The 22,098-nt window shown below is 40.5% G+C and overlaps 1 protein-coding gene across 1 annotated transcript; it reads right to left on the reverse strand.

Moving 5' to 3' along the window:
- Positions 1 to 1,335: 1,335 nt before the first annotated feature.
- Positions 1,336 to 21,828, reverse strand: HACD2 (3-hydroxyacyl-CoA dehydratase 2). The gene is made up of 7 exons (XM_058027523.1): positions 21,698 to 21,828; positions 15,693 to 15,810; positions 15,389 to 15,407; positions 12,784 to 12,872; positions 6,897 to 7,018; positions 6,053 to 6,231; positions 1,336 to 5,381 (listed from the first exon to the last, which is right to left on the reverse strand). Exons 1-7 carry the CDS (start codon positions 21,826 to 21,828, stop codon positions 5,299 to 5,301), a joined length of 741 nt encoding a protein of 246 aa, XP_057883506.1. The 3' UTR covers positions 1,336 to 5,298.
- Between the last annotated feature and the right edge of the window lie 270 nt (positions 21,829 to 22,098).

Raw genomic sequence — 22,098 nt, forward strand, 5'->3', positions numbered from 1 at the left:
TGAGGCCATAAAAAGGGCTTTAGGATCTTGCACATCTGTAAAGGAAAATGTTATTCCGGAAATTAGTGATCAAGATTATTAAAAGAGTTACAAATCTTTAATCCACATTTGAAATTGCAACTACTTCAAAGGCAGCCTTCAGAAACCACCTAAGGAGCTTTATTAATTATCTTACCACTGTGAGTCTTCTGACAAGTGTGGAAGAGCATTTGTTTAGGAGACAGGAAGCAGAATTTAAAAGCCACTTGATACTGAATGAAGTTCCAGGCAGTTGGGTGGCTTGAATCAATCACTCCCAACAGCAGAAATGCTCAGTTCACATCACATGAAACTGAATCACACAGATATTCACACCTTTTTATTTTATATTCAGCAGCCCAGCACAGATCCCTCCTCTAGTCTTATATCAAGAACTGCCAATGCTTCAAGATGAGCCTTACATATTACTGTGACATTAATTTGCTGACAACCACAGAATCCTTATGCTTTTCAGATTCTTTACTGTTACCCTAGGGAACTAAAATTGTTCCACAGACACTGTTTTCAAACGGCAGAGAGGAAACACAAATAGCCAGTGATAGTTCCTGCAAGGCACAAGCAGAGCTCAGCACCTCTCCAGCACAGCATTTCTGAGTTTTTAATTACACAGCAGTGCTAAGTCACAGCCATCATGCGTAGGACATGTGCTGATGCTGGGCATGACAACACCATTTCATCCCCTCTCAGTCAACAAAAAAATCACTGTAGTTGTGCAATCTTATGACAAGCATATGCCTGGAATAATAGCACTCACTCTGCAGCTACCACTCAGTTCCTTTTAGAGGATTGTAACTTGTTATTTATGGGCATTAATGTCATCTAGACACCGTTTTTAAATCTCTCTCAGGAAGTGTTAAAAATGCTAAAAACGTTGCCGTGGTAGCAGACATATTATATTTAGTAGATGAACTCTGAAGTACTCTGTTGCATTAGTTTAGCATTCCACTATATTTATAATACTCAATTTTGTTTTTGAAGGAAACCATCAGCATCAAGTACAGAAAACAGCAGGAGAACAAAGAGCTCACACTCAACTGAGGATCCTTCAGGGAGTTCTGAGTGTTGACACAGTCAGTTCAAGGTGTTGTTATGAGCACTTCTTTTCAATGTGGAAAGCAGAACATTAATAACAACATGAAGTTTCTTATTTCTTTTGTCCGAGTTCCAGAGTTACCTATGCTAAAAGAACTTGTAAATTAGAAGATACACATTGTATACAAACGAATAAAAACACAGCCCTAACTCATACTTGCAAAGTATCTGCTTTTGTTCCTTAAACAGCAACAATACAACATATTTTGTTCAGAATTATTTTATTTGTATTATAGCAATTAGTATCACTGTTCAGTAGGCCAAATCCAGGCAGAGAGCACAGAATCAACTGCACAAGGCAACAACACAGACTAGTATTTTAGCATACAAACCATTTCACTGCATTATCAAGTTGAAATATCTTTCAACCATGCATAAAAAAATCTATGCTTAAGTCTTTCAGAGCTCCAGGTAATATCAGATTCCTAAATATACAAAAAATACATTTAACTTATAATAATCTTAGTGAATCAGACTTATAAAATTACAATTTTATTCTTCACAACATAGAAAAAAATACAAAAATGACTGTATATAGTTTTCACCCAAGTTTCACTGACATATACATCAAAATATATGATTTGATGTATACTCATGAAAATTTTAAGCTGAAAGATAAGTTTTAAAATGACACTGCAGATTGGTCCACACAAATGCCAACCTTCATAATGATAAGAAAAAAACCCTCTGATAAAAACATCACATTGTGAAAAAATTACAATTTACCTGCACTGTAACCTGCATTCTTACTGCAATTTACAAATATGAACATGTCTACAATTCCAGTTGTAAAGCACACACTGGTGAAAACCTTGGTCTTTTGGAGGGCAGTGACTAACTCAGAGCTGGCATGGTAGAACAGAAAGTGCTGTCAACTGAACCAGTGCACACAACAGAGAGCACCAAAGCAGGGGGGCCTGCTGGTTTGGAGAGGCTGAGAGAGAACATGCAAGCCAAGTAAACAGTCTGTGGGGAAAATAAACCCTTCTGCACTTGTGACACAGTACCAATCAAAGCTTCTGTTACAGAGCTCAAGAAACCACAATTTCAGTGACAGATGAGGGGAAACTTCTCTTATGAGGAGAAGAAACCCCACATGTGTCAGCAAAATCAGTATTAGGGAACAACCCAAACAGTTTTAGGGTATCACACTACAGTTCTCTCTCAAGATCACCTTCCAGTGATTTCCATGGAAGTTTAACTTGAAAAAGCACTGCAACATAAAGCACTGAATTTTTGTACACACTAACTGCACATTCAGACTTCAGAATATAATCCATAAATCATCTTTGCCGGTAAGAATTTTGACTGATAACGCAACTACTTTTTCTTTTGAAAAGAAAAGTAACTCCATTTTCTTTTAAAAGGCCATAGTTTATTTGCATTTCTGTCATAAACTGATACTTTCAATTAAAGTAAATATTCCATATTAAAGCCTATTCAGCAAAGGTGTTGGTTGTAGAGGTTTTCTCACTAGTGGCAGCTTGCTCTGCTTTTCCATGGTGCCAGTGCTATCTGTTGTAGATCTGTTCTGTATCTTTCTCATCAACAGAGCCTGGAGCTTGTTTCATGCAGGAATATTACACAGCCATTTTTTTATCTCCAAATTGGACCAACAAATTTGAAACCAAATCTTTTACTTGGGCACAGAAATCAAATTAAGAAAAGTTCAGGAGCCGAGCATTGACAATATCCAGTAACCTAAGTACATCAGGAAATCAGATCTTTTAGATGACATCCTTCAGAAATATTGACATTAACTTCTTTAATAGCAAGTAGAAGCAAAAGGAGATTTTTGTTCAGAGATGGAAGCTCACACTTTCAAACAATGACTTTAGAATAATGTAACATTTCTCAGATCACTACAACAAAGCTCATAACCTAATACAGAAACTAATGGAATTGTTGCATCTTTGAATCCAAAACCATTTTGAGGTTGTATATGGCCATAGTAATACAATCACAGAATTGTTTGGGTTGGAAAAGACCTCTAAGATTGAGTCCAACCATCATCCTAACACTGCAAAATCCCAGTAAAACACATCCTTATGCACCAATCTTCAGGTATTTTAAATACCTTCAAGGATGGTGACTCTATCATGTCCCTGGGCAGCTTGTTCCAATGCTTGACATCTCTTTCCATGAAGAAATTTTCCCTAATATCCCATCTAGACCTTCCTTGTCACAACAAGAGGCAGTATGCTCTAGTCCTACTGCTTGTAACTTGGGAGAAAAGACCAACACCCAACTTGCTACAACCTCCTGTGTTTTATAATCCAGTCAATAACTGGCTCCAAAATGTTGAAAATAGAACAAAGATTATTATTGTCTCTTGTCCTTTCTCTGCCTATAATAATCCTGTTTGTGTTGAACAGGAAAGGCTCTGTATAGTCAGACACAGGGAAATTCAGTCTTTTTGATGGAGCCAAAGAAAAATCACTGAAAAATAACAAGTTTGTTTTTTTTAATATTGCTCTGACAAGCATAAATCTGAATAACTGTATATAATAAATGTATATGATAACTGTAAATCCAGCTCTTCCCAACTGCTAGAACAGAGAGTCTGTGTCCTCAGTACCTCCCAGCTGTGTTTAGAAGAGCTGGGATGTGTCAAACACAACCAGGCCATGTGCAGGGGAGTGCTGGCAGGCCCAGCATGAGGCAGCACTGCAGGCAGCAAGGGAGGGTCACACCTCATCTGTGCACTGAATCATGACCAGAGGGAAGCCAGAGAGGCTCACATGTCTAGTGGCTCCCACTGGCTGCAGACAGGACTGTCTGGCCATCAATTCCTAACAGAGCAAAGCCATAACCTACATTTCCTTTTGTCTCTGCCTGGATATCCATTCATTTACCTTCTCCTTTTGTTCACTTCATTCCCCACCCTGTTGCTCCCAATCAGAAGTTTCTTCTAGGCTTGGGCACAGCTCACACAGCACTAATGCCTTCTGCCTCACCACAAGCCTTTCTCAGCTCCTTCCTTCCTTTTCCTCTTCCCTTCCAAGGAAAGGTAAAGCCTGAGAACCTGAGAAAGCACCTAGGAGAATGTAACTCCTTGTGGTCTTCTATTCTTTCCAAAGAGCAGACGAGGGTGGCTTGTCCTGCATGCAAAGGCAGCAAGTAACACGTGAGAATTTGCTCTGCAAGGAGCAGATTGTGACTTTGCAACACTTCAGAAGCTGAGTGCCTGGAACTGCCTGCTTGGATGTGCCAGAGTGATGACCTCAGTCACTTGAGAAAAGTCAGGCTAAGGAACAAGGCCCCCAAACACAGTAGACCAAGCAGACCTCAGCACTGAAAGATGAGTATCACAGACAATGACTAGAGATGATAATTTATAGTAAAAAAGGGAGAACTGCACCTGTTTCTGGGTGAACTACCTCCTTATATTGTTTAGATTCATTACTGATACCACTAAAGTATTACAGTTAGTATTATTTATTTTTTTAATATGCAAAAAAAGTATTCAGGGATGCAGTACTTGGGGTGGTTTTAATGTTTTGGATAAGAATTACAGTCTTTGAATTAATATTAGCATCTGAGTGATCAGCTTAAACAAGATCTTCAGAGAGCACACTCTGGTCAGACACTGTTTAAATTCCTAAAGAACCACATTCCCCTCATTTTCCATAACTGGTTTCTTGTTCTTGTTCCCATCACCTTTAAAATACACAACCTACCTTTCTAAATTCAAATACTTTGCCCAGATTACATTCTCCACTGAAGTCTCTGACATTATCCTGAAATATTCCAGAGCATATTGTTTGCTTTCACAGCAATACATACAGTTTCTGGCATGCAGTCAAGCACTTAAAAAAGGAGGTATCAGTAATATAATCCCAATTCAGGCATTTAGTGGGTACAACTTCATCACTCATACTGCAACCTTCAGGCATTTAGTAATAAATGAAAACCATTTAGCACATCATTTAAGGAAAAGGTTAACTGCCAAGCCATATAAAGTTTAAGTTTTCCGAAGCACTGCAAGCTGAAATTATTTCAATGTTTGACATCCTGGAATTTCACTGAAATCAGATTTATTAGTTATTCTTGCTAAATTACTGGTCTTTTACCTCTGACTTATCTTGGTATACTCTTTACAAATGTGCTGGGTATTGAAAAACTGCAGCATTTTGATGTTTGAAAAGTTCTGAAAAGGAGTTGGAATTACTCCGGCTTCTTGTGTTCCTCAGTGTGGGAGAGAACCTTCCGCCTCTGATGCAGCATGTGGAAATAGAGCTGAGGGAAGACTGAGGAGAAAACACACCCAAGTCAATAAAGAGTCAAGAGAGGCCTGCAAGATGCACAGTACACGGTCAGTTCACCAATTCTCTATTACAGAATGTGCTAATCCACTTTTTGTTTAAATTATCTATTGCCTTTACACTCTAAAGAGATGAACTGATATTGTTCTTAGGCTTCAGGTACTACTAATTTTTCTGCTAGAGAAATCACATTTTTAATAAAATGCAAAATGCCTTATTTAACTCTAAATGTGGAAGCAGATGACAAAAGCTGCCATAACTGCATGCACACAATACAAAGAAAACAGACTGCAGGGCAGAAAAATTTCCAGATTTGTTTGATTTTTTGTAATTCTACTGTCACTTTTTCAGGCTCTAAGGCATTTTATACACATCAGTGCCTCTTTCATCTCTGTCTATCCAGAGCTTTTTCTCTTTTTATTTCTAAAACTATGGTAAACAGCATGTTTGCAAAACAACAAAGGAGGGGGTGGAAAACATACATACACAAACAGCAAAAGCTGAAATTTCCATGAGAAACCTTTGGGAACCATGCAAAAATTAAACAAGGTCATCAGCAGGCTAAATTGGTTACTCCTATGTATGTTAATCCCACAATTGTTTGTTTTTCCCAGTACAGCTGTTAATACAAAGAAACCTAACAAACTCATACTTACTTGGAATGTAAGAGATCATGACCAGGATCAGGAATGTATAGTAGTCAAATGAAAAATTGTACTTGTTAGGTAAACTAATGGAATACAAGCCAGACTGCCTGACGAAGGGTAATGCAGCATATATTGTGAGTAATTCACCTGAGACTCCCATTGGATACAATACTATAAACAAAGTGTACCTAGAATGAAACACAGAAAGAATTAAGTTATTACAAACTCTGACAAAATGTTTGTTAAATGATATTAGAGATATTCAAATTTTGAATTCTCCACTCAGTATTTCTTTTTCTTAGATCTTATTTGATTAGAGCATGGCAAGGTATGAGCACTATTGCAAGGTGAGTATTCCGATCAGCAATCATTTGGAAATACTTAAAGATTTTATATGACAATCCACAAATTATCTTTAAAGCTATTCTCCACACATACACACTTTGTTAATTTGATTTCTGAACTCTTTGGTAGAAGTAATTTTACTACTTAAAACGGGGTCAAATATAGTTGATGTTAATCAATGAGCTTAAATATTATTTCAATGATAACCACTGCATTCAAGAACTACTGCTAAATGTCAGTTTACTTACTGCCATCCCCTACTGTTACATATCAGTTTCTGACAAACAATTATTTTGAAAATGAGTTCAGACAAATGCCTCTTTCAGCTTGCAATGCAATAAATCTTTGTAACCCAAAAATCTGCTGGAAAGAAGCTAGGCAGCCACGTTCACAAACTGGGCAATTACCTGAAGGCAGAATCTAATTTTTTGCACTGCAACTACTTTACAAGATAAATATCCCTGTCAGATCAGTGCTTTAAGGCTGTAACTTTTACCATGCTACCGACCTGGCCCATTTGATGAGATAAGGGAGATGGTTTAACAAGCTAAAGGTGTAAAAAGAGTAACGGATGATCTCGGTGATTGTCCAGGCCACTACAAACAAGAGGACACTGTCTTCACTTTGTACCTGTGAGAACAGAGAAAAGGCTTTGTATGAGCTTGAGCATTACCAGTTATTCACCAGACCCAAGGAAACCTCACAGAAATCAATTCCTGTGGGTTACTTTACTGCATCATTTTAGAGAACAGACTCCAAGAATGAGCTTAAAAGCAACATTAGTAACAACAGTAAAAACCCTTCTTATCATGCTCTGTATTTTTCTGGTTGCTTAAGAATAGCTCTGCTTCATGATCAGGTAACTTCAGCTCTCATATTCTGAGCAAGGTAAACTGGTACAAGAAACCCTGAAAAGCTGAGTATAATTCTTAACTCTTCCCATTCTATAAAGTACCAGCTTCTATTTCAGTCCTATGACTGTCTCCTAGTGCAGAAAGAATGGTCTAACACCTGATACTTGGCATACACTTAATATTCTAATACTAGCTCATGGTGCTTCTGAGCAGAAGCACTGTTTTCCTTTTCTGGTCAGAAACTGGGTGCTACTTTTGAGCAGCAGCAGAACAGCTAACACCAGATCTCAGGCTGGCAGGAGAGAAGAACCATGCTCAGATTGTGTCACCTCAGGTAAGCTTGACAGGCACCTGATTCACTGTTCCTTGCTCCATTTTCTGCTTATTGTAACTAGCACAGTTCCTCTAATGTTACACTCAAGGCAGTATCACGTTTCACTGCTTTACACCTCTTGGAGCTTTTATGTCACTCACACATCAAGGAAGCAGCTGCAACTCCCCCCACATTTTAACCCTGAGATCAGCTCAGCTGCTCTGAGCATGGTGCTAATAATGCCAAGCTTGTGGGCTTGATCCCTGCATGGGATCATTTAGGAGCTGCCTCAGTGATCCTTGTGGGCCCCTTCAAGCCCAAAACATTCTGTAATAAACTGCCTTTATGTGTGATATTTATAAGGCAAATCCTCAAAAGCATGTACTTTAAAATGAACAGCTATATTGATTAGATTATGGAGCACCATTATGAGGTTCAAGTTCCTGATGGATCTCAAGTACATGTGGGGTCACAAACCCACAGAACAAACTCTTGAGGGACCAGACATGATTTTAATTCAGCCTTCTCCCTCTACTCTTCAACAGAATTCCCAGCTGTATGAGCACCTGGAGCCCAAATTCAGTGGACAGTGGGAATGAAAAGAGCCCAACCACATGGGCCCATATTTTCTCTTTTCTTCCAACTCTTGAAAAAAGGGAAAAGGAAGTCAGGAGATGTGGGTAGTGCACTCTATTCATCTTGGACAAAGTATAAACCAACAGATAAAAAAAAAGGGTCAAGAATATATATATATATATATATGGACAATCAGAATTTTCTTAATAGGAGGGGACTGATAATATACTTTTGGGTAAAAAAAGGGAATTTTTTTCCAAGGGAATTACCCAGAAAAAGCTTTGTTACAGACTGCAAAACCCAGAAAAACTTACACAAAAATCTTGAGCTATCCTGGAATGCAGAGCTGCTGGTAATCAGTATTGTGCTGTAAATCTATGTTCTGCAGCGTGTAACATTTCAGGTCACTTTCATTGCATTTTGCAGCAAAAGAACCTTATTCTTTTTCTTTTCCCACATTCTAATAATTTGTTTATATATTAATCTCCCTTACATCATCATAAAAGAGCAAAATTCAAAAATCATTTGGAGATTTTCAGAGAAGAGCCCCAATCTATTTTTAGACATTGCTGCAGGATCCTAATTCTGTTTGAGGTCTGCTTTATAAGTTCTTAGTTCTCAACAGGGAAAAGTGAGCAGATGCTGCTGCTCCAGAGGAGGAATGTGCTTGACAAGCACTCCAGAGCTGCATCTTCTGGCCAACTCGGGAGTAGCAGCTTAGTGATGAGTTCACCTAAACCTGTGAGGCCCAGGCTTCAACCTGTGCTTTAAATCCCACTTCTTTCCCTAGCTATGGAAACGGGAAAAGTCAAAACCCAAAGTTTGGAGCTTGAAGTAGCACCCAAGGATATGAGCAAGGACAAGAAACTGGGGTGCTACCAGTGAATCATACACACTGGAGTGGAAATTACAGCAGTTACAGTCCAGTTCTAGCACATGACATCTCTAACACTGCCTCCAAGGTCTGGTCTCCCCCTCTCCTTTGTATTGTAAGTTCACCCCATTATGAAACACACAACCGTGTTGGGTCACTTAAAGAATCACTGATTGTGCCTTCATAGCTTGTCTCCCTATCTAAGGAAAAACAATTTTTCAGGAGTTCTTACTCTTTTAGCCACTGCTAATGCTGCATTTGCATCATTCCTCCTCCAAGCTGAAGACAGGGCAAATACACAATAACCACTAAGGCCAATGCTCCCTGAGAATTCAATTCTTCTTCCACTACTTTCTTCATGCCAGTCTTTCATGGAAGTCTTAGACACAAGTCAAAACTTTATTTACACCTTATTTATCCAACTCTTTTAATAGGAGCCAATCAAACAACAGGCATGATTTCTGGCATGTGTTTCAAGCCAACATATCAGCAAGGAGGGTCCTGGATATATTTCAGCTTTTCTTAAATACTGTGAATAGCCAACAATGTTTGCTAAAATATAAAAGAAACCACTGTCTTTTAAGATGCAAAGATGAGAACTGGGAGTTGACAAAATAAAGGCTGAGAGGTTTTTAATGTTCTCCTTAAGATTGGAAAGGGAAATTTCTCTACATTAAGAGAAACAGTTTGAGAAATTTGCAGAAAATTTCAGCTAAACACATAATTAAGCAATCCAATGCAGAAGAGCAAAACCAGCAGCACTATGCAAGTGTAATGATGGAAAATATTGGAACAGCATGTCTCTCTCCAAAGAGCTGGTTCTCTGGTGCAGTAATTAAAAAATAAAACATCAAATTCAGAGGAAAAAAAAGGAAATTTCACAGTAGGCACAAGGGGCCTGATAGACCATTGTGTTGTATGGTATTGCTTTAATTTTACATAGATGTAAAGCAATGATGAGTCAGGTTTTTCAACTGTACTCAGCCATTCAGACTTCTGACCCTTTCATCATGGACTTTTTACAACAACTTAGTCCTAAATATCCTAAGTTGTCATTCCCTCTTTTAAGTAAGTATGCTTTACTACTGATTGAAGATATCAATTCCCCACTGCAGGTACTAGAATTACCAATTCTACATGCTTTAAATGATGTTTTCACAGCATCTCTTGTCTGTGTGTTCTACAAAAGTTCCTCTAAATATAAATTACACTTATTTGCAACCCATCAGTAACTGAGCCCAATGGGATAAGCAATATATGCTTGCTGACACCATTTTTAAATTACCCATCCAAACTGGGTGCAGAATTATCTATCAGAATGGAACTCCACAAAGACCTGCCATGATGTCACCATATGATCTCACTGCTCACACAAATTCCAAAAGACCTCTTTTGAGCTGAAGGGCACTTTCTGTTCTCCTATGCCTACACTCTCCCTGCCCTTCACACCAGGCTGTTTGTTCTCTGCCCTCCTTTGCAGGGGAAACAGTAAAATTCACTGAACTGGTTCCTTTCTGACATAATGGCCAGCACTGATGATGTGCCAGGCCCTCCTCCACAACACCAACAACTGCTCCCACAGTGCAGGTGAGGAGAATCTCAGTGTGCAGTGCTTTAACATTGCCATGCTTTAACATTTATTGTGAATAACTTCATATTGAGTTTAACAACACAGCAGCACTGAAGTCCACAAAAAGCACAAACAAGTTAGTGGCAAGAAGCATGCTTTAAATCACATCACATTTCCAAAAGTGTATCCTGACAGAAGGAGGGATGCAATACACATTTCTTCTTTTAGCTGTATTATATATGAAAACAGTCTGGTAAAGCAAGATACTGAACAAGTCTCATTCAAAAAGTTAAAGAGGAAAACTGCAGTTTGTTTTACAAGGACCTCATCATGCAACTGCATCGCTTACAAGTTCCACAAAGCTGTGTGAGAATTTAATCCTGGCCTTCACCATGGAGCTCACTTGTGCAGACAGCCCTTTAGAGAAAGTAGAACACTTGTGACACTTGCAAAACATCTCCCCAGGTGAGCCTGCAGCTCCCTGGTTGGGGCAAGGGGAGGGAGCAGATCACAGCCTCTTATTTGATTTATTGGCTCTAAGTCACAGGTCAGAAATTCATCACAGGGTTCCTCATCCAAGCCATTCTCATACCCATTTACTAAGGCATTAAAAAAGTAACACAATACAGTCTCTTGCAAGACTTTAACCATAAGACCACACAAGTGTGGGGAAAAAAATCTGCAGGGAATATTGTTGAAAGAATCCTTGTTAAAAGTCAAATATTTGGCTATACTCATTGCTCCCATTTTGTCAATTTTCTCTGGTGAGAATGTGGGCATAAGCTTCAAAAAAACCTAACCCACAATCACATTACAGGTTTTTCTTTGATGTCTAACAGACAACACATAGAATAATTCTAATCCTTCCAATGTAACCTTTAATGTTTGGGTTACTTCAAAACCAGGAGACAATTCATAAAAACAGATTATCACTGTTTTTTATGAAGCACCAGATATCCCAAAATCATATAGATAACAAGCAAAACTCCAAAAGTATTTATTGTAAGAATTTTATAAATATATATAAAATCTAACATCTTGAGATTATGTTTTTTTTTTTATCAAAACCTAGTACTTATTTCTGGTGAGTTAAACAGAGACCAGAGTACATTAATGTGCACCAATAGGGAAGTCCAAGGTTTTATGTTTATTGAGAAAAATAACATTCCTCCACTTTAAGCAGCATGAAACTAAAGCTTCACATGAACAAGCATCACAATACCAGAAAGGACTGATAATTGCTGGGAACTACAGTGACTTATGTTACTCTACATGTGCATGGATGCTCTGATAGCAGGTTTGGAGGAAGGAAGAGAAAGCAGCTTCCCTCAAGACTTTGTAGTAAGCCAAGTTCCTTAAGACATTCTCCATTCAAGTCACAAATAATCTTATGCATAACATGACTGTCACTTATTTCAGGCACCCATGCTGACACTGGTATCAAGACTAATTTCTTTCTTTAATGAGAAGAAAACTAGTAAAATTATTTGGCTACAGCAGAGATGCAGCATATTTGGACTACTACAAGGATTCAGATGACATGAATCAGTCACCATAACCTGTACCAATTAAAGTATGTCTAGATTTTCAAATAGCTGTCAGAAATCATGTTCAAAAAACAGGGCTTCCAAAAGATTCTAAAGAGATCTGCCTGAAGTACAGCACTGTTTGGTGTGGTGAGCAGTGAGAAAAAACACTCAGCCCCCAAAATTTACCTACATTTGAATATAAGAAAATTGAATGAAGGACAGAGGAAAGATTACCCTGGAGAGTGACAATGGAGAGCAATGCTGTGCACAAACAATTGAGGGGGAGTTTCAGGTGCCACAGGAAGTGAACTGCATATGCAGGAGGGCAATGAGATTTTGCTTTTAATGCTGGCACTAGTGAGATGAACACTACAAGGCTGTACCAAATTCTGTGCTCTGTGTTACACACTGGAAGCTGTGTAACTGTCAGTAAGGACTGCAGAATCTATCCAGGAGCCAGATGTCTCACAGCGACAGAATCAGACCTCGCTCTGTTTGACTGTCAACAAAAGATGACATCAGATCTATTTTTATTTCTTTTGATCCACAGAAATTCATATGAACAATTTCCCATGGTGGGATACAAACAGAAGACATTTTAAGGACAATAAGACAGCAATCAACACTTGCTTTTCAGAATGGATCAATAGCTTTTCTATCAATTTGTATCTTGACTTACCTCTTTTACACTATGTGTTACTGCCCATGTCAGGAAAACCCTTGACATCACTTGGAAAGCAGTCAGAACAACAGAAGAGGGAACAATGCCTGGAAGATATTTTGCAATTAGTAAATACGTCTGATTAACAAGGTAGGGGTGGGGAAATAAAACACAGCTATACCAAAGTCCAGTTATTTGAAATTTCTGGAAGGAAAGCATATAATTTTTTTTTTAATTTGAAATTCTGAAGTCAGTCCTTCAGTATGTTTATACAGCATAATGCAGTGCAAATCCCCTGACAAGGCTTTCTGCATCAAAATGCAAACAAATGTAATTGATCTCATTGCAATCACAGCACATTCCTCAATACACAGAACAGCTCAATCAGATAATTCCAATGAAACAGCTTCTGGGATACAGAATTTCAAATAATCCTGTTTGATTAAAATATCCAAGATACTCTTCATTACTGTGATTTAAAAAGTAAAGACAATAAATATGCTTTGCACTGTATACTCTAAAAAAAAAGAGCCATCAAAAATTATAAGTCTTTTTCAGAAACACTGATCTAGCCCATATTTCAATAGATGAAAAGTTTGTAGCTCCTTCCTGGAAATACAACTCAGAAAAACCCCCAAACAAAAAAAACAAAACAAAACAAAAAAAAAAAAAAAAAAAAAAAAAAAAAAAAAAACCAACCAAAAAAACCAACCCCACAACAAACAAACCCCAGGGAACAGCTGATGCACTGGCAGGTACAGAGGCAACTTGAAGATTTTCTCAAGCAAGCAGATATCACTGGTTCTCCCAGCAAGTTCCAACTGACCTGTCAGTAAAAGGACCCTACACAGCCAGGTCTGTCAGAGCAGGAATTGTTTTAGACTGTAAGATTACACAAAATTTCTAAACTTTGCATCTCAAAGTTTTATTTTCTTCTAATAGTGAAATGATAAAGAGCAGGTGCAGCTCCTAAGAGACAGTAAAAAGTGCTTGTAAAGCTAATGCAAACCACAAGCAACCCAACAGCCTCAGAGAGATGCAGGGACCAAAGAGAAAATGAGTTAGGAAGAGAGAGTAAGAAAAGCCAAAAACAAGTTTCAGTTGAATTATTTTCATTGATATGTTTTGGCTTCTTTGAAAGGGAAAAGGAAAATCCTACAGACATAGTTCTCTTCAGTTTTATCCCACTGTCTTGGTCTCTGGACTACATGTTACCTCCTTTCCAGCTCTGCATTTTATAAATCTTTGCCATATGTCAAAGTCCTGTTCTCAACCATGCTTCACAGAGACACTCCCCTATCAATCCTTGTATTTTGAAGGACTTGCCTCACAGATGCTAACATTTCAGATTCTACTGAAAAGATGTAGAGAGAAAAGTTATGCTGATACACACAGCCATCTGTCACACATAAGCTTTTCTATTGACAGAGAATTACAGCTCTAGTTAGAGCAATTAGTTCAGCAGGGGCAAAGGAATCTGCAAATTTCCTGTTTCTCCTTCCATAGGAACTTGTGCTACAGTCAGTGGGACTGCAGCAGACAGCAGCAGTGCATCCAGCTGTGCAAACCCCCCTCACTTTATTTAGCTGACAAACACTTCCATTAACAGAAAAAAATATAATCCACAGCCACTTACAAGAAAACCAGTCTCTTGCAAAAGAGTTTTGTTAGGGAAAGCAAAAAGAATAAAAACAGTATAAAATGTTGCCACTTGCTCTTAATGGCTCTCTCTAATATTAAATTGTGCTACTAAGGATCCCATGAGCTAAATGGATCTACATCTCAAATCAACTGAGAAAACAGCAAAGCACTATGGATTTAGGATGATAAAACCAGCATTTTATCTGCAAGGTTTTTTCTCCAGTGTTCCAAGATTTAACTTCTGCTTCTTGCCACTTGTTAAATAAGACCTTAAAATGGTACATTTTAATATTAATTTTTACTTTTTTTTTTTAAGTATGTTTATTCTGGCAAAAAAACAGTAATTGATATTTAGTAAAATTAAACAGCATTGGAAGGACTGCCTTGGCAGCACAGGCAAATAGATGATACACACAGTTTACTCTGAGAAACTTTTACATTAATTTGAGGTGTATATGATCATTCCCTTCCTGGGGTGATCTGTGCACAGTTTAGGAAATGCCTTCTTAAGACATTTTCAGAGCAGCTGGATGATTCAGGAGAGTCAGAACTACTTCATTAACTACAGAACCAGACTGCCCTCTGCTGACACATTCCCAGCACCAGCTCTCCCAACACCTCACTTGGTTATTGAAGCATCCCCCAGAACTCACTATGAACCTACAATCCAATAACTTCTCCATTATGTGGCTGTCTGGACAATGATGAAAAACACCAAATTCGTAGTTGCAGCTTTAGGAACCTCAACACCATCTTTAAGTAGTGGCTAGTGAACATTCAGATAGGAGCTAAAGCACTGTTTAATTGTTTTGTGACTTCTCAAATTAGGGAGTTAAAAACTGCAATGTATTTCAAACAAAAATTAGTAAGTTATGCAAGCAGTAAATTCAGCAATTCACAGACTGTAACATTTTTCTTGCTAATATATTGCTAAAAGTTCAGTCTTCTATAAAAATAGTAAACAGAAAATTTGCAAGCTTACCAAGTGCACAGTGCAGAATCTAGAACAAAAAGAAAAATTCAAATCACTAACATTTCAAATTAAGCAATTCAGACAACACATTTAGTTCTGTTACAAGTGTTTAAGATTCAGTATTTGCATTTCAATGATTAAAATTAATATTTAGCTCTGCTGCCCAAGCTAAATGGCAGACAGTAAAACTCCCTCTTGCTAAAAGGAAAACTCAGCTTTTGTGTGAGCTCTTCAGCAGAGTGAAGAGTAAATGTAAGAAATACAACACATTCATGCAAATATTAGTAAGGCCAGGGAATAGGACTACACTCACCTCTAGCAAAGCTCCAGTTTGGAAGAATTTCAGGGGCTTTTCTATTGAATAGTAAAGGCTGTGGTAGCTGCCTTTAGCCAGATATGCCCGAACTAGGCCGACTGCAATAACGAGCCACCTGAAACAGAGACAAAAGGAGACATTAAGCAAAGCATAAATTAAAAGAAACCTTTAATCTCTCTCTCAATACTTGAGGAAGCAACAGGCAGAACTGTCCTGAAATACACTAACTCTGCAAAACTGGAAATGTCAAATACTTGCATCTTCTACAAATTTACCCAAGTGAAAGATGATGCATTTTAAAAGCATTTTTCAGCACCAACATGGTAGCAATTTCTCTAATGTCTCCATTTATTTTTCAGTGAGCTCTGTTTAATTAGTTATGGAATGTATTCATGGCAGATTGGCATCATATTTTCTCAGTTGAAGCAGAAAACCCCTGACAGCTAGTGAGACCTATTACCAGCTTAGAGCAGTATGACATAAACAAGATTCAGAATTTTAGATTTTTTAGATTTTAACATTTTGGTTCAGTTCAAAGTAAACTCCTGGACTCTATGAGAGATCATCCAGCTTAGCTGGGAGCATATATTATATGAGAAATGGTTATAGATGAATAACTTCAAGGAAACTGAGCCTGCTAAAGCCTTGAAGACAGCATGGCCATTCCCATCCCAGTTTTCCTTTTTAACCAACAAATATATCTGAGCCTATGTAAGCCATGCCCATGTAACTGCAACTGTATGTGAACAATGTGACCTGCTAACCCTGCTCATTTTCCCTTCAGGTAACTTAAACAAACCTAAACAATTTTCATCCTGGCTGATGAAGCTTTCACTAAGTACCACAGCCGTCCAGAGCTGGTGCTTGCCCCCAGCATGAGAAATTCTGCAGTCAAGTCTTTGCCAAACCACAAATCCAAGGTGAGTGGTCAACCCCAGTCAAACACTCTTCATTTGAAAATAGCATCTACAGTGAGCTTTATTTCCAATTGCTTTTGGCAATATGGGGAGAAGGGGCTGCTTGGTCAAGGAGAATCCTTAACAGGGGCCCCCAAACCTTTCACTGACAGGCTCATCCTGGCTGTCTAACACTCAATTACTCTGAGTGCCACCCAGTTTTACCTCCATCTCCCTCCAAACTCCTTGTGTAAATCACCAAGTGTCATTGCTAACAGCTCACCTCAATGTGTAGACATGTAGCAAGCCCACTGACTACACAATAGTTTTCACCCTCTGGAAAAAAGTGTGCAGCTGTGGTTTTGTAACAGGGATGATGAAGAAATTCCCTTTATTTACAGCATACAAGAATCTTACAAGTACCACATCAGCTTGGATATTGCAGAGTATGGGCACATATTATCCCAAATGTAACAATTGTTTGAAACACGAAGTGAAGTTCAAGAGTTACTTATTGTTGAAGATTTTTCAACAATAAGCAACTGCCATCCAAGTTTGTGTTTGTAACAAAATCTGTTAGCAGAACTGAAAGAAAGCTGATTACTTTCTGCCTTAACTTCTGGAAGACAAGCACCAAAGAAAAGCAGGGGAGTGGGGAAGATAAATGGGAAAGAGAAACAAGCCCTCCCTTTCTACAGAGTGACAAGTTATTTCAGTTAAAGCCATCTTGTGAAACCAAAAGACAAACATTTGCAAAGTGATTGCTGTTTACAAGGAATAAATCAGATTCATTTTGTATTTGGACTTCAGTGCAGAATAAACCAGTAAGCACCACAGTATTAGTGATTGTCCCCTGTAACACCAACTGCTTCTTCTTTAGGACAGGAATCAGAGCAGGCTGGCACTGTACTCTTCTCATCTGTCAAGTTTCTCTGTTTTTCCTGATCTTCCATGTTTGTTGAGAAACTGCTGAATTGAGCAATTTCTGCAGTTGCACAAGATGCCAGCTCTTGGCTGTGCCTGCCAACCATTCTCACCTGAGCACAGACAGGTGAATCCCACAGCTCCCAGAGGAGCTCCAGCCTTTTGCTCTGCCCCACCCTCGTGCCAGACCACTGACTCCAGCAGGACTGTACTTTCCATTCCATTTCCTATCCTTCAAAAGGCATTTGATACAGATCAGAGCATGAATCCATACGAAATTGAAAGCTGAGCCTAGTTTGTGCTGAAGCTTTTAGTATCTCTGTCCTGCTTCTGTGACTCTTAAATAGTTCTTCACCTTCTAGGACTAGACAAAATGGAACAGGAGAAGGTGAAACCAAGGAATATCAGCTGAAAACGGAACTTGGCAAGAAGTTTAGAAGGGCAGCAAAAGACACCACTGTCTCATGAAAGCTCATTTCTCTGACCTACACACTGAACTCCACCTGGAGTTACACTTCATTAAATTACTGTTACCCTGTCTGTAAACTCCAAACTGGACAGTTACCATTCTTTGATTAATCCAGAATAAGAAAAATGGATACTTTAATTTGGTCAGACTTGATAGACAAGCTTTGTGCTCAGGTCCTTAGGTAAACTCCCTTGTCTCTCTCACAGGTCATAAAAAGGCATTTTCTTATGCAAAGTTTACTTTGGTTCTGTAACATTTATGCAAGAGAATACAGCAGAGCTATGCAGTGAGTGCACCTGAAAGGGAGAAATGTACTTTGACTCTCAACAAGCACTCAGGGAAGACATGGACAATGAAACTCATAATCTGGAACACTGTTTGAGTAACACTGATTAATACAAACCCTTGCACATTCAAAAGCTATTGCATTACCATCGACCTGGTTGAGTGAAATCCTTTTAAAATTAATTGTTTATACTACCACCAGCTACTTATACCCAGAAGTACTAGTCAGTTACAGCACTTGACTAAAAATAAGAAACATAATCACCTTTTAAAGCAGCTTATCTAACATTTATACTCAGCTCTAGCAGCATGCCCCAACTCCCCACCCAGTACTATCCAGTGATTTTGGTCAGGCAGTTTTTAGGAACAATCATTGCTATGCTGTGTCTCTGCCTCCAGAAATGAGCTCCCCATGCCAGGCCAGGCATGACTACACAGCTTCCCTCTGTGATGGGGAAAGAGTCTGCCTGAACACGAGAGGAGCAAGATGCAGAGCTTTCTGCAGCTTAAGGCTGTGAACCATGGGCAGTAAAACCTGAGCAATACAGCTGAGAACCAGCTGCAGTCCTGGTTATCCCCTGTACCATGATTTTCCCATTTCTAAAAAAAAAAACCACCCAAAACATGAACCATAGTAAGTGCATGCAGCTCCAGTCAGAGATCCACAGGTACCCATGCTTTTTGTACTGTTTTTGCTCTTGTAAAAACCATTGTATGGGTTTTTATGTAGGAATCCATACACTACGTGCACTACAGCATGAAACTAGAAATAAGATCTATTATTTTTGGAGTAAGTTGTGTTTTCTTTAGCTAAGCCAAGATAAATGCAAAGTAAATGCAGTAGCTATGCTGACATTTTTCAACTGTCACTTGATCTATTTTAAACAGTTAATACTTAAGGCAACTATGGTTTTAAAACATTTACTTTAATACCTATTTACTGCACAACAATGCTGTTGTGTGCTTTAGTTTATAAGCCTTTTGTAAACCAAACAAACCACTTCCACAAAATCCCATGTGCTGTAAGAGTATCAGTTCAACACCTGGGCACCTGGAATTTTTTGTTTTTTTCTTTTCACAATTCTCTTTCCAAGGCAGTGCAGTTGGAGAAGCTAAGTCTGAGCACTCTGACTGACAGGGGGTCAGTAAATAATCAGTGCCACCAGTTGTGTATCAATCTTTCCATCTTCTCGTCTGAACAACTGAGCTTCTGTCAACCAACTCCAGAAAAACTACCTTTTTAAAAGGCTTCACAATAATAAGAAACAAACTGAGCTTTCTTCCTAAGCTCAGTCCTGTATATTGTGGAAGTTCAGCAGTGTCCAGGGGAAGTGCAGCCTCCTCATCCATTTGAAGAGGAATTATCAGTGAGAGCCCTCGGTGACCTACCCCGAAATAAAAGTGAGAGACAACACAGAGATATGACCATGATCACAGAACTCATATGGTAACTTCCCAAACTGCAGAAATCACTTAATCACAGCCCTCTCCAGAAAAAAAACAGCTCATGTTAAAGCACTATAAATCACATCCCACCCAAGAGTGGAATTTTCTAAGAGATTTGATGTAAATCACGAAAATGGGCAACACTGTGATCAAGATTTATATGTCAACAGAAAGCTAAATAGAGGTTTATGCTATTTATTTCTGAGTTCCAGCACTCATTTTTTTTTATTTGTTCTTCTTTCTTGAAGAAATAGAAATTTCCCATGCCCAGGAGCTCACATGCCATGACAGAAAGTTCATGACCACAAAGAAAACGTTCCATTTATACCACAGCTTCTCTCTCAGGTTTTTTATATCTTTTATAAACACAAGTGAATTGCATATGAGCAGGAAAATAAGCAGGGAAATGCTTTTATTTCTTAGAAGAGTTCAGAGGTGAACTCCTTAACATTGTGCAGGGACACCACAACAAAACTAAAAAGCTCTCCTGACTGCCTGCAACGTGTTGTATTACTCATGCAATTATTTCTGAAACAACAGATTACTGAAATCAAACTGGTGGGTAATTATCCTTGCCCTCTGAGTGAAATACCCTGCAAATATCCTATGGAGCCATCAACGAGCTCAGTGACATCTCACAGTAACACAGCTGTTGGGTAACGGGTGTACCAAGCACCTCACAAGAACCGAGCTCTGCCAGCTCCCCTACCTCTGATCCACACAAGTGGAAATATCTTGTAAGCTGAAACAGGTTCAGCTGCCACCAGCAAAGGCTAGAATCTTCATGTCCAACTGCCTGATTGAAGTGGATTTTATCTATATTAATTCTACACTAACCTTTCCCCCAAACATGACACTACTGCGTTTGCTCAACTCCTCACCTGACAGGGTTTATCTAGTGGAAAACACCACCATTTGGGATCCATTTTAAAGGCTCTTTTCTTCTCCCACCCAAATATCCTCAATCTTTCAAAAGACCGTTTTATTTTTATCTGGATTCTAATGAGATGCGACAGCCACAAATTAATTAAAAAAAAAAAAAGAAGAAAAAAGTCTCCTTTCTCTTGAGAGTCCCCAGTTGTCACTATTTTTAGTTCTGTACCTAAGAACACACCTGAGCAAGCACCAATTGGCCCCAGACTGCATTACACCATGCAGGGCAAGGGCAGAGCACCAAGCTGGTCCAGGAGCTCAAACATCCCAAAAGCAGCTTCCAACCTCAAATTACAGAGCAGCTGAAGGGTCTACGGAGAAATCCTGCAGGGCTCAAGATCTTTGCCTTTAACTACTGCTGCGGACAAATTCCCTGTATTTAGGGTCACCTCTAGTGAAACCTGCTGGACTCCACACCACAGACATGGTGATGTGAGGAACCTACGGCCAGCTGGATGTGAGAGCTGCTGCAGAGCAATGAACGTGTCAATGGCAGCTCTCAGGGCACCCGCATCCACACCGTGCTGTGCACAGCCCGCTCCGGACGGGCAGCCGGACAGGCGGGGCGGGGCGGGCAGCGCTGAGGGCTCACCCGGGCCGGGCAGGGACAGGCCGAGGGACACCGGGCACCCAGCCGGGGTTACGGTCACAGAGCACGGCGAGAGCCGGGACAGCGTCAAGGCAGCTGAGCCTGGACGCGCAGGAGCCGCTCGCCAGCACGAGGAGCGGTGAGCGAGGGCTCGGCTGTGCGCCTGAGCCTGACCCGAAGTGCGAGGCAGGGCCGCTGACAGCACGGGGGGCACAGACCCGGCCCCGGGCGGTGCAGCCCATGGGCTCGGGACCGACGGGAGCGCGGCCACGGCGGCGGCGGGAGAGGCCGCTGCTCTCGGCCCGGCCCCGCTCCCTGCCCTGCCCTCGCTGCCCAGCCCAGCCCTGCCCTCGCTGCCCCGCCGAACCCACCCGCGGCCGCAGCCCGGCCGAGCGCAGCCCCGCGCCCCGGCGGCGGCCCCGGCCGGGGAGCCCCGCAGGCGGCCCGGGCCGGTCCTTACCCCGCCGTCATCACCACGTTGTAGATAACGAGGTAGCCCGTGGCCAGCGCGCCCGGGCCCTTCCTGCGCCGCGCCTGCTGCCCGCCGTAGCCGTTGTCCGCCCGGCTCCCGCCGCTCCCGGCCGCCGCCATCTCGCGGCTCCCGCGCCCCGCCCGCTGCCGGCGCTCGGCGGGCACGGGGCGGGACTTCCCGCGCGCCGGGCGGGGACAGCTCCGCGCAGCCGCGGCAGCGCCCGCGCCCCTCACGCCGCGGGGCCGGCTCGGCTCGGGAGCTGCGGCCGTTCCGCGGGGCAGGGAGCGGGACCCGGCCGGGGATCAGCGCCCTGAGCGCTCGGTTTTCAGGGCTGGTTCAAAACGCCCCTCTGCAGACAGGTGTCCCGTGTCCCTAGAGACGTTAACGGC

Source organism: Melospiza georgiana, chromosome 7, assembly GCF_028018845.1.
Source record: "Melospiza georgiana isolate bMelGeo1 chromosome 7, bMelGeo1.pri, whole genome shotgun sequence".
Taxonomy (NCBI): domain Eukaryota; kingdom Metazoa; phylum Chordata; class Aves; order Passeriformes; family Passerellidae; genus Melospiza; species Melospiza georgiana.

Excerpts from the sequence above, each read along its gene's own strand:
- HACD2 (XM_058027523.1), bottom strand. The coding sequence starts at position 21,828 with ATGGCGGCGGCCGGGAGCGGCGGGAGCCGGGCGGACAACGGCTACGGC. Across the intron at positions 15,811-21,697 it reads AACGTGGTGATGACGGCGGG|GTGGCTCGTTATTGCAGTCG; the intron begins GTAAGGACCGGC and ends TCTCTGTTTCAG. Across the intron at positions 6,232-6,896 it reads TATCTCATCAAATGGGCCAG|GTACACTTTGTTTATAGTAT; the intron begins GTCGGTAGCATG and ends GTTTCATTCTAG.